Here is a 19,037-nt window from a genome sequence, read left to right on the forward strand (position 1 = left end):
TTCCCCATGTTCCTCAGAGGTGCATGTGAGGCAGTTCCTTCAAGTCTTTCTGATCTTTATGCAGTTCCCAAAGATGATGCTGACATGTTTCTTACGTAGTTGGAGTCCTCAGTGGCTGCTCACGATTGGTGAAAGGCCAGCAGAGTTTGTACCCTGGCTGCTGGGTGTAAACAGCCTTTGGAAAATTCTCCACTCGTGGTGTGGAGGTGGAAAGTGTCCTGGCTGCCTGTGGTGTGCCCTCATCGATACCACCTCTTTTAATCCCTGCTCTGTTGCTCTGAAAAATGGGAAAGGTTGCTTGGTCAGAAAAATAAGGCTGCACACCCTCATCCTCTAATGAAGAGTTTGTTTCTCATACTTGAATACAGCAATGGGTGCTTTGTTTGTGTGCTTTAGAAATGGTTGAAGTATTGAGGGCTGGTTGATCCCCCACAGTTGGTGGCAGAGGACCATCCTGTTGTCAGTGTGATGTCTGAGCTGCAGAGACAGAAAAAGCTGGGAGAAAAGAGGGGAAACAGGACAGGGGGCTGGGTGAACACAGGAACTGTGACCAGAGCTATTCACAATGCAGTGGTTTGTTCAAGCTGTACAATTTATAGACCCTGGGTAATTTCTGGACACCCACCATCTGATTTGTCATCGTGTGTCTAGTTAGCCATTGACCTCTAGAAGTTTGAGATCTCCAGCTTGTAGTCAAAGAGTACACTGCTCCTGCCACGAGATGTGGTTCAGTCACACACTGTGCCCCTTGTCTGAGGGCCACAGGTCAAGCAGGATTTCTTCCTTGGGTGGAAGTTCTGTTGTCATGCCTGTTAGCTATAGTAGGATGCATTTCACACCCCTCCTGAGATCCTCCCTGCTGGCCAGTAGCTTTTGATTCGGATTTTTCTGATTCCTCAAGCACAAACATCAGCATGGCTTTAAAACATGAATTTGGCCTTGGTTCTGTGAGATTCATGCTGTTTTCTCCTTGCAATTTCCAAATCACATCACACCGTCTTCATTTTTCTCTAGTCTTTCTTTTTTTTCTTGTGTATGTTCCCTGCTGTAGGCTCCTAGACATTAATTTTGAGAAGTTTCTGTACTAGCTCATGCCTCTGTATATAAAGCAAATAACTCAATGTGTGTGGATTGGCTTCTTGCACACCAGGTGAAAACCCATTTTGGGACACTTTTATGCACCAAAAAGTTGTGCATGGAGCAGTAACTTAACATTTTTTGTGGCTTAAGTATGTGGGGCAGTAAGTATTTATCCCTCAAAGCCGCTGAGGAGTCTGAGTTGCTTCAGAGGGCTTTCCATGCCAAGTCCCAGAGACATTCTGCTCAGTGTGGGACAGGGCAGTGGGAGCCCTCCCTGCCTCCCTCCTGATCGCTGTGCTGTGTAGAGTTCTCACGAGCACAGTGGGATCTGCTCGGTGTGGTTTAGAAAGAGAATTGTTTATGGGAAGTGCAGTGTAGTTACATGTCTTGTGCTTTGTGGCTTGGCCTACAAACCTGGAGATAACATCGGTGCAAACAGTTCTGCTTTGTGCTCGGGGTGGTTTATGGGGGGTATTGAAGCAGTTCTTGTTTATTATTCTCTTTATTGAGAGCTTGATTTGCAGGGTAGAGCCAAGGAGCATGATGTATTGGCTCTGTGAAGATGTTTGGCCCTGTACTTTTGCAGGGGGTTCTAAACCTTTCACGTGTTGAACTGTGAATAGGGGTATGAGATCGCTTGTGTCATCAACTCAGCCTCTGCATAGTAGAACTACAGATGGTATTGCATTCTTAAAAAAACCCAAAACCATGAAAATCCCCCCAAACAAACAAAAAACCTCCACCAAAATTAGCTTACAGCCCAGAGGAAAAATAGAATGTACTTAAGATAATGAAGGCAACTCTGTCTCCCTTTTTTTTTTTGGCTATAAGTGCAATGGACATCTGGTGTTCTGATTCAAATTGAGTGTACAAAACCCTGAAAATATTTGTAGCAGCTAAGAATGCTTTTGACTAATTAATGATCGTAAGACTTACTAGAATAAATGGCATATTCAAATTATTACTTCCTTTTTATCCTTTCTGGTAGCAGGGTGTTTGTGAATTTGACATTCATTTAATTGTTAGATTCATCACAATGTGTAATGGGAATATGGTGCTGTAGTATTTGAAGGCAGTAAAAAATACTGTGAGTATTTAGGTATTTCTGCACAGAAAGTTGGTGCAGCTTTTAAACCAAGTACAAATTGCTGATTTTCTCATTTGGTCAATTACATTACGTTGTGTTTTGCTTTTTTTAGATCACATTGAGGTCATCTTGTGGAATCTTCTGAAAAAAGAAGAGTAATAGGAAGAAAATGTTTAATTAAAGTATCTTCACTACACAGCCAAACTGAAACAGGAAAGGTTCATTGGAGTAAGTATTACAGGGCTGGGCTTTTTTGAGGTTGTTTTCTATAATCTTTTGCTTGTAAAGTCAGCATGGTTACTAGACCTTTATTGTATTTAACTTTGTTATTGTTATATTAAAAATATAAATGGGCGACTCCACTCATTTCAGTAGATCAGCTGGTAATGGATTCATGGATTCTCACTGAACCATCTTCCCTCTTGGAAGTAGTTGTAGTTTGTGAAATTGAGACGGGTTTCAGGTTTTCCTCTTTGCTGCTGTGTATGCTGGCTATGGTTTTGAGCAGGGAATTGTCTGGTGTAGATGTCATTACATATAAGGCCGTATTTGCTGGAAGAAGTTAAACCACTGCTTGTATTTTCCAGGGAATTTGAAAATAGGCTTTTTTTTTTTTTTTTTTTTTTTTTTTTTTTTTTGGTCTGTAACTCTCCAGTCATGGTTTTTCTGAGTGACTTTAATATAATTATATAATTGTTGTCACTATTATTTGTCCTGTATTGTTGTTGCATCCATCAAACTTGCTTAGGTTTTCAGTTTATGAATGTCAGATACATCTTGCCTTCACTGTTTGTAGTTCACTTCCAGCATTTTGAATTCTGGGCTGACACATGTGTGTCTCATTTCTGATGAAAGAGGCCTCTCTACCTAGTGCAGGGACTGTGAATTGCACTTTTGGCTACCAGATAAATAGGCATTTATATCCTGATAGAGTGTAATTCTTAATTTCTGTATATGTCATGTGCTTGAGATGAGAAATGTAATCCCTTTTCTGCCGCTTTGCATTGGATTGTCAGATGTTTAAACATATTCTCCTTAGAAACTGGGAAAAACCTGCCTATGTCTCACACATTTTACTCATTCTGTGTGATTGTGCAAATGTAACTTTGCAGGAGTCACTGAAAATACTCCTGAATGCCTGATATGGCCATTAGAACTGAGAGGGGTGAGAAGTCATTTTAGTTTAGAAGAAGTGTGTTTTAGCATACTGCTTTATTACCAAGAGGAAATGACTCCTCTTAGTTTCTTCTTTAAACATGGATATGTAGAGGGTGTCATGGTTTGGGTGGAAAAATGTCTGTGGAACCTAATCAGGCAAGAAAAGCTTTTCATTCTTGGTGTCTTTAATAAAGTGTTTTTAACTGGTAGAGTAACATGTTTGGATTGATTGATTTCCTGCCTTAAAAAAAACCCTATAAATTTTTCAATTCAGTGTGGATTTAAAGAAGTTAGATGTGTGTTAGTTCCCTTTCTCTAAGCACTTAAAAGAAATAATATAATTTTTAGTCAGCACGTTTAAATTTGCATCAGTTCCTGATCTAGGCCAAATGTCAAGTGACTGGTAAATACTCATGTGCAACATTCTTGTGACACCTGATTCTGAATTCTGACCCCTGAAGTTTTCAGGACCTGTGTTATGTGGAGTTATTTGTCTTTTACTGCCTTATTAGATTACACAGGAGAAATACAGGCAGCTGTTCTCAATGTCTCAGTACAAATCAACCAAGCAACCTATTTGCTGCCAGCACACTCAGTTTGACAAATTAATTCTTGACTCTAGTAATCAAGTTACTTAAACAGACAAACAATAAAGTGACAACTGAACTCCCTGAACAAATAAAATTAAGAATGTCCACTGGAGGCAGCTTTAGTCATTTTAAATCATTGTATTTAGGCTTATGCCAGACACAAAACTTGCTCAGGTGTTCAGTAGTCAGTGAACTTGTGTTTCTTCCCTCCCCGCCCCCCCCCCTTTTTTTTTTAAGACACTCAGAAAATTCCATTGTTACAATTTAAAATTAATTCAGTTTTTTGCTTTTTTGGGAAATGTTTTGCAACCCGTTCGTTTGTTTTTAGTTGGACATTTGTGTGTAGTTAGTACTTTAACTCAAACATTCGAATTTTTAAATTAAAGTACTAAGAGCATTAAAATAAAGTCTGAGCAGCATCTCTGTTCACAGTTAGAAAGTCAGGTGGAGTTCTTGTGACGTCTTGGAAGCAGATGCTGAATCTCACAGCTGGGGGAAAGTAACCCCAGGAGCAGTCAGGTCCTGCTGAAGAGATGCTGAAGGCTCCAAGGGTTGCTGCATTTCTGGGACACTGTGGAGTCTCCATCCATGGAGACCTGCAGAATTAGGTGTACAGACTCCTAAGCAATGTGCTTTAACTTCAGTGTTGGAGCTGAGCTTGGGATGAACTACTCCCAGAGGTCCCTTTCAGGCTAAATTGTTCATAATTTCTACATAATTATAAGTATTTTTGGTTGTTGTGATGAATGTCCTGGGCTACTTTTGGCTTTATTACCCTCAACTTCATGACAAAAGGTTTTTTTAGGATTGTGTTTTTCTATCAAATGGGGTTGTATTTCAACTTGTCTTTATAAATAAATTTCATTAAAAAGGTGTGTAAAATACATCTAAATATTTACATTAGAGTTGAGTTGTTGGATTTCCTTCAGTGCTTGGTCAGTCCTTGACCAGTCCTGTCCATGTAACAAATGGCTGTGAGCAGCGACCTCTGCATCTGTGTGATGGGGGCATTGAAGCTGGTGTTGGAAGAAAAATAACTGCAAAAATCCAGACCAGATTATGTAAGAAACAGACCCTATCAGGAAGAATGCCTGGCCTGATGAAGCATGTAAAATTTGTATTTTTTTTCCCATTAAAGGGCATCTTACTGCTTTGTAGCATCATCTCTGTATGAGACTTAAGCACAACCCGCTCCTGTGCTTTGGTCTGTGTGCCCTCCTTGTAGGTGAAAATTTTGTTCCTCATTGGTATTCAACTGGTTTTAATCATTTCACTGGTTCACTTCCCTCTGTAGATGCACACAGTCTGTCTGCTGGGGAATAATCCCCTTTCCTAGAGGTTTTGCCCAAAACACCAGAAATAATTAAAAGGTGAATCTTTTAGTCCCTATGTGAAGAGCTATCTACTTAGAGAAAACCTCAGTTTCTGTTTTTAACTTTTTTATAGTAGAATGTAATCTAGATGTAACACCTTAATAGTCAGCTGCTGGTGAGACTTGATGGTCTAGCTCCATTTGTACAATTCCAAAGGAGAGGAAATATTAGCTTATTAGGATATATTAGTTTATTTATTTAAAGTCATGTAAGTGGAATGTTTCCTTTGTGTTTACAATAGAATAAAAAACTGAGTGGTAGAACAGGCAAGGAAATCCCTGAGAACAGAACTAATTGTTGTTTATTATTTCCTACTTTTATTATCAGCCTGTCAAGAAGTCAGCCACAATTCTTGTTTAGCAATGGGAGGACAGGGCCCCTACAGTTTACTTAGTACAATAAATCAATAAGAGCACGGATTATTAACACATCTTTTCAGATTTATGACAGAGACATTGCGTGGCAGTTCTAATAATAGCTTGGGCTGTTAGAAAGCCAGGCCTTTAGGGTGTAGTTTTGTCTGCATTTTTTGAAATGATCTTAAGAGCTGTCAAGTGGCCAGGAAGCCCTGGGGCTGTGAGAAACTGTCACTGTGCCACTCCTCTTGCTCCTCTCTCTCTTCACCCTCACTGCATTGGCACAGGCACTGGTGCAGCTTTATGGGAACACCTGACTCGCCTGGCTTCAGAGGACAACTTTATTCTGGTTCAGCTCCTTCTCCTCCTTCCCCATTCAGTCTGAGTGTCTGATCCTCCTCCTTCCCTTGTGCCTCCTCCATTCACCTGTTTTGTTAAGCTTGATTTTGTTTGTTTGTTTAAAATATCCAAGTGTGTGTGCCATCATTGCAATGTTTGGTCTGTTTCTGGAACTCAGCATACCCTAACATTTCATGCGGGCCTCCTGATGCCATTAGGGTTGTTTTTTGTTTGTTTGTTTGTTTTTACATGGTCTTTCCATAATTGCCCCCGAATGCCTTCAAATAAAGATCTGCTCTTGTTGCATTTTATTAAGTGGTTTGTTCTGGTTTCACCTATGTTTCTGTAGATTGTTGGTTTGCCCCGAAGTTGTACCCTCCTCCCTGTTTCCCTATATGTCCATACCACACCTTTTATTCCAGTATTCTCCCTGTCTGTCGCCTAAACCCTGCCTACCCTCCCTGTCCATCACTGTAAACCCTTCCCTTTTCCCCAGAATGTTCTATGTACATCAAACCTCACTCGATGCCCTACTGGATTTAGCAATACCATGCCTCCTACCCTGCAGTGCTGTTGGTGCCCCGATCACTGTTCTCCTCCCATAACTCTCCCCAGTTATAATTCATTGGTTATCTGTTTGTATCCGCCCCTCACTGCCCCTCAGTTTATAATCCCGAGCACTCCCTGGGTTTGGGGCTCTTCCTCTCCAGATCCCCTCTGCCACGAACTTTGTGGACTGTCTCCTAGAAGAAGAGTCTTCTTCCATCCTTTGTCCTCATCCTTGCAGAAACCCCTGGGTGACAGGAGTCTCACCAGGCTCAGAGTTCTCTAAGGTGCTGCCACAGAGGCTCTGTTCCCCACTCCTTGTGGATTCCCTGGGGTGATGGGCTAGCCCTAGCTGCCCCGGAAACAAAATGGGTTTCAACAGCTCTTATATTACTTCCTTACTAAAATGATCTCAAGTTTCATTTCCAGGTTGGAAAAAAGGCGACACTCCCTCTAGTTCATGAAGCATCAACAGTGCTGTGCAGGGTCCTAAAAAGGAAGTTACCTGGGTTGTGAAATCACCAGATCTTTTCCCAAGTCTTCAGTTTCACCTTTCTGTCCTGGAGAGGGCTATAGAAATACATTGCCCCCTGTGTCAGGTCTCACTCTGTCTGCTGCTGTGGAGAATTTTCCAAAATATCTAAGAGAGCTGTTTAGAAATGCTTTTGAAGGTGATTCTGCCAGATTTTTTCTCTCAGCCCAGTTGATATAGAATACTGAATAACTGGCCTGGGCTTTTTTCCTTTGAGCTTTTCTCCTTTTTCTCTCGCTGACTCTGTTGGTCAAGGTGTCAAGTGAACTGTTACTCATATGACAGTGCTTTTCTAATCTGCTGTTTTCTTCCATTCCTTTATATTCCTTCTTTCTCAACCGTGCAGAACTGCATTTCAGCCATCTGAAAGGGAATGTTTTCTCATAGTGTTCCCAGCTTCAGTCTGATCAAGCTCTTGGATGCTTCTAAAGACAATCTCACACAGAAATATTGGAATGTGAAAGTTTTTCTTCTCCCTGCAACTCACTTTACTTGCACAATTCAAAAAGATGGCCTGAAACTCTTTATTTATATTTTAATGTATCTATGCAGTGATTTCAAGGTAGAGCAGAGGATGGCTGTGAATTAGCTGTAAGACGCTTTGTAACTGGTTTGTGTTCCAGAATTACTTGAATTGTCATGCCTGTGAATTGTTGGAAGTATATCAGAGGCCTGGGAGTTAAGTTTTATTCACTTGTTCAGTTCATCATGGATATTCTTCAGAGGAAGCAGCAGCTATGTGTATTTGCGTGCGTATAAAGTTACAGGAAGTAAGATTTTCCTTCTGTCCTCACTCTTCAAGCCAAATCTCTAAGTTCTTCTGAGTCTGGAATACCATTTTAGTAACGTTGTTCTCTACATGTAGACTTATTTTCCAGGAAAAAAAAAATCTGAAGGTAATCTCATTCACAGCCAGTTTTAAACTGTACTTTCATTGAATTGTAGAGTAACTTTTGTGAAAAGGAATTACTAGAGATAATCTAACCTAACCATCTGTTCAAATGAAGTTACTTAGATTAAATTTTAATTTGTCACCAGTTAACACGTCTGCATTTTTTTCATATCTCTGAGTCCTGTGTAAGTCAATTGCAAATTCAGATGCTCAGCATTTCTTGAAAACTGGGCCACTTTTATTTAAAGGCATTAAGTGTGAGTACAAACTGCATTCATTGTGGGTTTAAAATCCTGACTTCAGTTTTTAAAACTTGGTGCATAATGCTGTGGGTACACTAGAGGAATAAAGCTACAGGAGATGAACAGGCAAAATAATCAAGGATCTGGGATAAAAAAACCCTAATGAAATTATCTTAGTTTGTGGAAAAATAGCCGTATTTCATGAAGAGAATGAGAGAATCTGAACTTGATGGCTGCGAGACCACTCTTAGTACCAATGTTAGCGCTGTGAAGGAAGAAGCCCTTTGAAAAAGGCCTTTCATGTTTTCTATACGTAGATATTTTTAGAAAACTAAATGGTGATATTTTTATTCTCATTTCTGGAGGAACCCTGACTAAATGGACATTTAATTTTCCATTCCATAGGGCCAGCTCATGTGGCAGTTGAACTAAACTGCTGGGAAATATTTATAGTACCACATGATCTTTAAAAATAACTTTCCAGTCTACTTTGTGGATGTCTTGAATTCTTAAAATCTTTGCTATTGTAGATAGATACCCTTGACATTTGTACAGCGGAAAGATCTCTGCTTGCTGATTTAGGCATTTGTATTTATCATCGAACTGACTGTATTTTATTTTTAGGTTTGGAAGGAAATTCACCTGTGCAGCTGGAGAGGGCCGGAACCTTAAGTGGGTTCACTCTTTTGGGCTAAATGAGAATTTTCATGGCACAGTCTGCAGGGGTTTCCGTGGTCAGCAATGGCACACAGACCACCCTGAGTTACCACTGCATGGGGTTCTGGTTTTAAAAGGATCATTATTGGTCCTGTGTGAGCGGGGAGAGGAGAACAGAAAGCACAGTTCGTAGTAGCTCATGCACGGTTGGGACAGGTGATGCTTGCTCCTGTCACATGAAACCTTTAACCCAAACCTCGGCTGCAGTTCGCTCTCTACAGCTCCCTGAAAGGTGGTCGTAGTCAGGTGGGGCTTGGGCTCTTTCTCCAGGCAACAGCTGACAGGAGAGGACACAGCCCTAAGCTGTGCCAAGGGAAATTAGGTTGGATGTCAGGAAAAACTTTTTTAATGAAAGAGTGATAAAGAACTGGACTGGTCTCCCCAGGAGGGTAGTGGAGTCACCATCCCTGGATGTTTAAAGAAAGACTGGATGTGGCGCTCGGTGTCACGGTTTAGTTGAAGTGTTAGGGCATGGGTTGGACTCGATGATCCTAAAGGTCTCTTCCAGCCCTGTGATTCCTCGTTAGCCCCAGTGTCACCCTGTGCCTGGTGTGTAGGGTGAGGGCCGTGTTCCCGCTGCACTCTCCTCCCCACACGGGGCCCGCTGCTCGCAGGGCGAGCCCGCTCCGGGCCCATGGAAAACTGGAGATGGTTGTTCCCGGTGTTTTCCATTGTGTGGCTGCGGCGGGGTGGGAGGGGACAGCCACGGAGGGGAAAAGCTGAACAACGCTGCTCGGCCTGTGGGGAGGGGTGAAGGGAACGGGAGCCATGAGGGGAGGGAACGGGAGCGATGAGATGAAACGGGAGCCATGAGGGGAGGGAACGGGAGCCATGAGATGAAACGGGAGCCATGAGGGGAGGGAACGGGAGCCATGAGATGAAAAGGGAGAGATGAGGGGATGGAACGGGAGTGATGAGATGGAACGGGAGCGATGAGATGGAACGGGAGCGATGAGGGGATGGAACTGATGAGGGAGGAGATGGGACGGGGGCAATGAGGGGCAGAAACAGGACTGATGAGGGGAGAGGGTGGAGCTGCTGCCCAGGGTGCCCCCGTCACAGCTTGTGGCAGCGCTGGGCAGCTCTCTCACTGCCCTGGGCTGCAGAACCGCTCCCAGGAATTCGGTACAGACTGAGGAGCAGAAGAGGATGTGTTTCTACAGAGCTGTGAATGGGCCCTGATCTAATGCATGTATTTGTCTTTAGTGTCTTCAGAAGAAATAAGACTTTTTTCAACTTTTTAAAAAGCCTTTTTCTAAAGGCCTTCTAAATTTCATAGGACGTAAGTCCTCCTGCATAATTAGACTTTTTCCTTCTCTTTCTGTTAGGTTCTTTTCCCTTGTTTCTTCTCAAATATTTCATTTATAGATTGCTCATCTGTTTATAGTACTAGATGTTTATGTGGTTAGAAAAACGATTACAATGATAGTATTGTGTAAGTGCTTAGTGTTTCTCCTGCTTAGACTATTTGATGTGCTGCTGCTGTTTCCTAGAAAATGACTGTGGTCAGATTGTCATCTTGTCTGTTCTGGACAGTAAGATACTGTTTAAACACTGTTCTTGTGTGTCTGGATGGGGTGGCTCTTTTCACTACTGCAAGACTTTTGGGTTTTTTTAGCCCCTTGACTGCCACATGACAGAGCAAGCAGTAGATAAAGAGCTGTATTGATCACAGTGATGATTGTCTTGGATGTGGTGCTCAACCGTTGTAACAACTTATTACATGAAGCAAGAATCCGGATAAGCAGAGTGCCCTTCGTTTTTGCATATTCAAAACAAGTTAGCTTCTGATATTTGTCCTCTATGTAAATATTCATGGGTTTAGTGAAAAAAAGAATAAATCCAGCTTTATATTTAACTTGAAGGGCTGTAGATATTTATGTGCCCTTAAAATGCACCTGTGTTTAGAAGAGGTGTTGTAAAAAAAAAAAAACTTACTTAAGCTAATTAACTTTTTAACATCTAAATGATCCTCCCCTCCAACTTTTTGCTATCTGTTTGGGATGATAGCATACTGATTTCATCCTGAGGGAACTGACCACATTTCAGGGATGGGTGACATCATTTCAGATGTAAGATAGCTTTTCCAAAGACTTGGTGCTCAGGAGGATAAATGCTGTGAGAGATAACAGGACATCAAAATTTTCCTCCAACACTGCATTATATGTATATTTATAATTGCCATCTTCTTTGCAGTTATTTTTACCTGTGTTTTATTTGTATTCTTCTGGATTATATTTCAAGATAAAACATTGAGCATTGCCTTGGTTTTTATGTTGGTGTTCTTTAAACAACAGAAAAACCTCTCGGAGGATGAGTGATAGGGGATTTGTGGTGAGTTCAGAAGTAAAGGATTTAATGACACAGTGTGAGTTTTCATAACTGCTGCATTCTTCAAAACGTTGCTTTTAGAAGAACTTATCTGACGCAGATAAATGCTGAGTGTTGGTGACAATTCAAGTGGATTTGGTACTTTTTAATGTCTAAGTCCTTTGCTGATATGATAAATTCTTTTCAAAGGAGAGTCCGTTGCATTGTTACTCCATGTCTCATTTTTTGCAGTGCTTCAGCCAGGCTCTCTGTGAGCATGTTCTTGGGCAGCTCTTAATTTCAGGAAAACCTTACGAACTCCCTCCCATGCTTACCCTTTGTATTTCCTTGGTTGGCACTGTTTGATGTCAGATATTTGCACCTCCTGGATTTAACTGTGCATGTGCAATTTAACTACGAAGCACAGGTAAAATGGATTTCACCAGCTCTGGCCGCAGTGGTGGGAAACCTTTGCAGCTGGATGGTCCTGGGCTCTCAGCAATGTCCTGAAGGACTCACGATGGATTTGAGCTTGGCACAAGATAATCTTGCCTGCCTTCAGGAAAATGGGTGGGTGGTTTAGAAAGAGAACACAGCCCCAGTGTGCAAACACAGCTTCTGAAATCCTACTGATCTCTAGTCTAGAGAATAAGTCTGGAACTCCTGGGGATGTTCTGAAAGCTTTGGTTTTGTTAACTGGTACTGTGCAATGTTCCAGTGGTCCTGCTATTGACCAACACTTGCTGGAAGTGTTGCCTACCCGTGGTTTGTTTTTTTTTTTCCCTCTCCCAGACTAGTTTTGTACCTTCTCTACATAACCCAGGACATATGATTTTAGTTCTGTTTTGGTTAGGGGGGAGACATGAGTGAGCTGCAATTCTCCAATTCTCCCAAAAAGACATACTTACTTTTGACTATGTCTGTCCTTAAACCATTTTAGAAATAAACAAAGAAGCAGCCTGCTTCTGGTAGCCGGTTTTTTCCTTAGTTTGTTTTTTCCTTTTTTCCTTTCCAAGTGGTCTTGTTGGTTAAACGATGAGATGTACTTTGGTTGGGAGGTGAGGGTAAGCTGTAAGGTCTCCTGGCTTCTGGAATGAGGTTATTAGCACCAGAGCAAATTCTTTTGTCTGTCTAGAGATGGCAAGTCCTTTGAAAACCACAACAGCAACGCCCAATTGAGAAATCCTGTTTTAGGGCTTCTTCTTTGTGTACATTATACAAATAAATACCACGATGAGTGATAAATTTCCTTCTTCTGCAGATGTTCTACTCATCTGTGTTCCATTTCATTCCATTAGTACAAGCAGCTCTGCAGAATTGCTAAATACAAATTGATTAGGAGGGCAAGTGTGTGGGCACGCAGGCATACATATGAATTTTTGCAGGGTAAAATTTAGAGAAAAATTACACTTTACATGGGAATGTTTGAATGCTGTCTGTCAGTACTACCTGTGCCTTAGAAAAGCATTTTGTCTTGGGTTTTACTCCTGTGAAATTCAAAGTCATTGATTAGACACTTGAGGAGCCAAGGTTAAGTGCTGGTTTAATTACTTCCTTCTTTTGTAAGTGAGGTTGTTGTTACTGTGACAGTGGGCAGGAACAGCTATGAGGTTAACAGCCTGAAATAGCTTTTTATTATTATTTGAATTGTTGTTTTTTCCCTTTAGCTGGAAGTTGTTTAAAATGTCTCTGGTGCTGGCGCTCCCAATCCAGATGGCTTTTTGCCTTTGTTTCAGTTCCTAGATGTGAGATTGTTAGTCAGTCACCAGTGCCACCACACATGGCCCGGCTGGGGCCGTGACTCATCCCCAGAGCTGCTGTGGGTTGGCAATCTTGTGTTTCTCAGGATAAAAGCTGCTTCTCTCCCGGCCCCTGTGATGTCAGCTCTGGGGGCAGAAACAGTGCTGGCTGCAAAACACACTGACTTGCTTCCTTGAGGAAGGAAATATTAAGTAAGTGCCTGAAAGCAAGAATAGCTCCTCAGCATGCTCAGACTGGCGAAATGGCTGCTCTTCCCTTTTTAATTGAAAATGCAAATGGAATTTTAAAAGATTCTGGTGTCTGTGCTGGAAATCTGTAATTATAAACAAGTATCTTTCAGGAACTTATAAGTCTGTGTTGTGGTGTTTGGGCTCCAGGATATGGAACAGCATTTTTAAGTCTTGTTTCTTTGAACATTTTAAACTCTTGTTGATGCACTAAAGTGATTTCAACAACTGCAATGGTGAAAAATGTCTGAAAGAGGATGAAAATAAAAAAGATAGGCTGAATTAAAGCAGGAATTAACTATATACAAAATAAATACATAAAACAGATTTCCTTGCTGTACCTGTCCAAGTAACACTTTGTAATGGAAATACCTCTTTATTTTACCCTCGTGACCACAGAAAATAACTGCAAATATGTGCATCCAAATATGAAAAATGTATAGTACTATTATTTTTCACTGACTGCTAATTTCAGTTAGAAAAGAATTGCAGCCAGCATTTTATGAGTACAAGCAACTGGATGGAGGAAAACAAATAGTATCCCATTAAAATAGTAGATTGTGGAAAAAATCCTGATTGGTCATGAGGAATTATGCATTTTGTCTGGGTTTGTTTTCTGGGTAGATGCTGTGTTATTCCAATAACATAGTCTGTGCTGGGTGTAATGGTGGCGTAACATTTAATTTCTTTCCTTCAGACAGCTTAGAGCTCACACACCATGCTAAACTTCACACATCCAATGATGAATGGATTTGTAAACTGTGGTAGTTCATATAAAATACCTTCATATCTGATTTGTTATTTTTTCCACACTTCCACCTCCAATTATTTTTGCTTCAATTCAATCTGCTCAGTGTAATGGACTTTTTGGGAGACATTATGTGGATATAATGGTGGTAAAATTATTATTTGATAGTGATGATGGTAGGAGCTCCCTAATTATTGCTTCTATCGAGAAAAAAATGTTTTTCCTTATGTACTTACGCTTTCTGAAATTTAAAGGAGTTTTATTTGGCATTAATGAAAACTATGCTATATTTTTATCTAGTACAAACAAAATATGAAGTGATCCATGCATTAGTGTGGTTACAAGGTATCTTGGCAGCTTTTCCTGGTCCTCACAGCTTTGCTAAGGCCAGATGGAAAAGTGTTGGAATGATTTGGGTCATGTTATCCAGTGTATATATGCAGCAGTTACAGGTGGGATGGAGAGTGATGTCAAATACCTGAGGCAGCTTTGAACTGGCAAGTTGATTTTTGAGCTGCTAGTGTCATCCATTATCCGTTGTGGGGAAGGACTAATTGAAATATTGGAAAGCTGCAAGTGGAGCTAAACATTCTGACATTTTCTGTTACAAAGGGTGATTTCCCACAACTCGTGCTGTCCAGCAAGAATTCAAAAGATGAAGGGGTAATTTGTCTATTAAAGTGCTTTATAATAGTGTTTTCCAATGCTTCCCATCCCTTTGGCAGCTGAAGACCATTGTCTGGATGAGGAGGAAGGTAAATGATTCAGTGAGCCATGGCTGAATGGAAAACTCAGCATTAGAGAGTGGTAATCAAAAAAGAGGACTTGGACGGTCAGAAAAACTGGTGGTAGCAGTAGGAGTAAATAAAAATGTGCTGAAATACAGAGGACAGGCAGTCAGAAAGGCAGAGGAGTGAGCTGGAGGAGATCATGGGCAAGGTTTCCTCCTACCCTGAGTGGATGCAGTTCCCACAGAGGGTGGAGTTCAGTGATCGTTCTCTTAAGGGTGAAAACAAATTGAGATAATTGTCTTTAGGGGAAAATGGCACTTTCTGGTAGAGTTGAAGAAAATTTTTCCTGCTGTTAACACAGACTTTCAAGTTGAATGTCACTGGCACATTCACGAACAACTAACAGGAAATTTGCAAAAAGTAAAATAATTAAACCGATCATGACTTTTCATATGAAATATTGCCATTCTTTATCCAAGAAGTTTATTTTGGTTGTGTTTTACATAGTTGAAGTTTTAGAGAGAACTTGAAATGAATTTCTAACTTTGTTTCAGCTAACCTCTAATCAGGTTTTTTTTTTCTTATTACTTAGTTTTAATGATATAAACATCTCAACAATCGTGCTTTGCCAGGCAAATGTTTTTATTATATTAAATAACATTAACGAGTAAAACTATGCTTATGTGTTTGCAGTATTGGCATTTGAGACCTCAGAGTTGTAAGCTGAGCTGTAGAAAGCAGGCTTATGTAAACCTTCCAAAGACTTTAAAATGTGTGTCTAATTATAGAAGGTTAAGTATACTGAATTTTGGGTTTTTTTTTTTCCCCTAAGGCCATGTGGTTATGATATTATTGAGATTCCATAATGCCTCCTGCCGTGACAGACAGCCTTGACATCTGGGCAGTGGATTCACAGATTGGTGCTGATGGCTCAATATCTGTGGACTTCCTGTTGCCCACTGGAATCTACATCAATCTGGATGTCCCTCGAGATGCCACCATATCTCAGATTAAACAGGTAAAACCAAATGGGCAGTTAACTGGTGTTTGGAATGAGGGCTGGTTCTGATTTTGATGTGCCCTCTGGCAAATCAAGTCACGAATTTTAGCAGGCATAGAAATGAGGTACTGAAGGCACGTGCCCAGCAGATTGACAGATAAAGAAGTGTGTGCAGGGGAGGGTTAGCACGGGGTTTGGACACATGGCAAGGTTTGGGAAGTGCCTTCTTGCTGATAGTTACCTTTCAGAAGAGATTATTCTGATAGTTCTATGTTAATGCTGTATTGTTACTCTGAACCTTCTTCTAGCACGTTGGTGATGCATTGTTTGCTGATCTAACATTTCTCTGATTAGATTTTTAGTGCAGAAGTCACAGATTGGGCTCCTGCTTCTGTTGACTGGCACAAAAGATAATTGCTTTAAAAACTGTGTCTGGCACTTCTCAAAGGTTTTGTACAAATTGGAGCATCACTTAAAATGTGACAGAATATCCAAATGAAGGGAAGGGGAGAACTTAAGGAAATGAACACAGATACTAAAAACCAATCTACTGACCTTTGATCAGATAATGGCCTTGTGAGGACATTGGGAAAAGTTACTGAGGAATTAGGCAATGAATTAATGACACCACAGACTAACCTACTCCTAATATAATCAGTGATTTCAAGTGATAAAGAATTTAAGACAAATGTGTAAGTGACGGCAATAAGGGGTTTGAACTGAGCTGTCTGGTTTTCTTGCTGCTTGTGGCACATGGAAACTTGACATCCCATAAACGTGTACTCTTGAGATTTAGCTGTTTTCCAAAGGAATGCTGATGCTAACTACAGAGGTCTGTCCTGGAAATCATTCAAGATAGAGACTCAAAGTGAGACAAAGTAAACGCATAATGATATATAGCGATAAAATTAACCAAGTTAGCAAACATGTTTCTTTTCTATTTTTTTGGGAACATAAATGGAAATGAATGTTACCTTCAGTGCCTTAAGATATGTCCCTGTTTTCTGGGGTTTGTTTTGTTTTGTTGCTTCCCCAACCCTCATTTATTTCTTTGTTTTCATTGCAGCTGTTATGGAAGCAGGCACATTCCTACCCACTCTTTCATCTCCTCATGGAGATTGACTCTTACATGTTCTCATGTGTGAATCAGACTGCTGTACATGAAGAATTAGAGGATGAAACACGGAGACTTTGTGATGTTAGGCCATTTCTTCCTGTCCTCAAACTAGTGACACGGAGCTGTGATCCAGGAGAAAAGTTGGATTCTAAAATAGGTGTCCTTATAGGCAAAGGTAATTCCATTTATTTTTTTTTTAAATGAGGTTAAACTTTGTTGTGTATGAGGGTCTTAATTGGGCAGGTAGGACTGGATTTTTTAAAAATATATATTAAAAATTCAATATTTCTCTTTGTCAAATGAATACTGATATAGTTGGAAAGAACTTAAGTACTCAAGATGAAACACATGAAAGTTTTTTAAAGCTACTTTCTTTATTGCATTTCAGCGTTGTATCAATCAGGAACAAATTTTATTTTGCAAACAAGGAGAAAATATACATTATTGTTATTACTAAGTGAATAACAGCATAATCCTTGAGCAGTGTTATAAATAACCTACCAGCAAACTGGATACTCAGAAGGAACTGGAAATTGTTATGATTTTATTATATATGGTGTCTGACTTGGTTAACAATAATTCTTGTTTTTGCTCTCAATTGTGACACTGATTTTCATCAAACAATAAAACGCTATTTTTAAAGGTATCACAGTAACTTATTCTTGATGTTATTTCAGAATTTTCAGCTTTTAAATCTATTCTGCTTGGTTATACAATCAAGATTGACAGGGTCATATGAGGTCATACCTCTTGTTTTAAAACAATGAGCCATTGTTAGGTCTCTTATAAAGACTGCAGATTTTGTTTAGATTTCTGCAGTACACTGTGTCTGCCTGTTTGTTAGAGCTGACAACGGGAGCAGTTGGTCAGTTTAACCATTCAGACAGATCCTGACAAATTTGGAGAGATTCACATTCTGTGACCAAATATTTGGTTTATCAGAGCTGTGTGAGACCCTATGCAGCCCCTGTTCAGTACCTTAGCAGGGAAAAAAATGTGTTCTTGTCTGAGCTTCTAAACTTAGTGCTTTGTTCTCAGAAGCTGCTGGGTGCTTTGTGTGATTTGGACAATGTCCTTCGAAGTTCACAAGTAAAGATAAAGACACTTGCAGGCCCTACACATCCTGAAGTACCAAAAAGTCACAGCTTTCCATTGTATTATCGGAATGTGGGATGGTTTGGGTTGAAAGGGATCTTTTAAAGGTCATCTTGTTCCACCTCCCTGCTATGGGCAGGGACAAGTTCAACTGGACCAGGTTGCTCAGATCCCTGTCCAATCTGACCTTGACCACGTCCAGGACTGGGCATCCACCACCTCTCTGGGCAACTGGTGCCAGTGCCTCACCACCTTCCTTGTAAAAAAATTCTTCTTTACATGTAATCTAAATCTGCCCTCTTTTAATTTAAAAACTCCCCAGACCTTGCTTTTCTCCAGGCTCTCTCAGCCCGTCCCTTTGCAGAGCTGCTCCAGCCCTCTGAGCCTCTTTGTGGCCTCCTCTGGAGTCTCTCCAGGAGGTCCCTGTCCTCCTTATGCTGGGGGCCCCAGAGGTGTGTGCAGCACTGCAGGTGGGGTCTCACCAGAGCAGAAGAGAGGACAGAATTCCCTCCCCTGCCTACCTGCCCTCACTGCTTGCGATGCAGCCCAGGTCTTTATGATGCTTTTTAAAATTTGCTCTTGTGAGGAGATACTTAAAACTTTCCAAACTAGCTTGAACCCAGGGTAAGGTTGGATTTTCCACTTCATAGTGCCTAAGAGATACATTTTAAAATAAACACTCATGCCAGGTTGCTTGGGAATTGTGCAGATAACTTTGTAAGTCCACTGATGTCCAGGACAATGTAGAATCCAACTCAACTCTGAGCACCCATTTTGGATGGGATGTCTGAAGAAAACCAGCTGTGTCACCTTAACTTAAAGCTAAGAATGGTTTCAATGGGATGGGCAGTATTTCTACAGCTGTGTATCCTTTTGCTTCCTTGAATTCTTTCAGGTCTCCATGAGTTTGATGCCTTACAAGATCCTGAAGTGAATGACTTCCGAGCTAAAATGAGGAGAATCAGCGAGGAAAAGATTCAGTCACTTGTGGGTCTCTCCTGGATGGACTGGTTGAAGCACACTTACCCACCAGAGCAGGAGCCTGTTATCCCAGAGAGCTTCCAAGATAAGCTCTATAGTGGAAACCTTGTAGTGGCTGTTCATTTTGATAACTGCCAGGTAGGAATGGTTGTTCA

At 40.8% G+C, this 19,037-nt stretch overlaps 1 protein-coding gene across 4 annotated transcripts in view; it reads left to right on the top strand.

Moving 5' to 3' along the window:
* PIK3CB (phosphatidylinositol-4,5-bisphosphate 3-kinase catalytic subunit beta) overlaps positions 1–19,037 on the top strand; it is a 129,256-nt gene that overhangs the window by 77,804 nt on the left and 32,415 nt on the right. For all 4 annotated transcript variants that reach the window (XM_058421856.1, XM_040074911.2, XM_040074909.1 and 1 more), the window contains 4 exons: positions 2,280–2,395; positions 15,522–15,707; positions 16,756–16,981; positions 18,797–19,020. In XM_058421856.1, the coding sequence (XP_058277839.1) occupies positions 15,555–15,707; positions 16,756–16,981; positions 18,797–19,020 (603 nt within the window). In that variant the 5' untranslated portion in view covers positions 2,280–2,395; positions 15,522–15,554. The remainder of the gene's footprint in view (positions 1–2,279; positions 2,396–15,521; positions 15,708–16,755; positions 16,982–18,796; positions 19,021–19,037) is intronic.

This window comes from Hirundo rustica, chromosome 10 (genome assembly GCF_015227805.2).
Source record: "Hirundo rustica isolate bHirRus1 chromosome 10, bHirRus1.pri.v3, whole genome shotgun sequence".
In the NCBI taxonomy this organism is placed as follows: domain Eukaryota; kingdom Metazoa; phylum Chordata; class Aves; order Passeriformes; family Hirundinidae; genus Hirundo; species Hirundo rustica.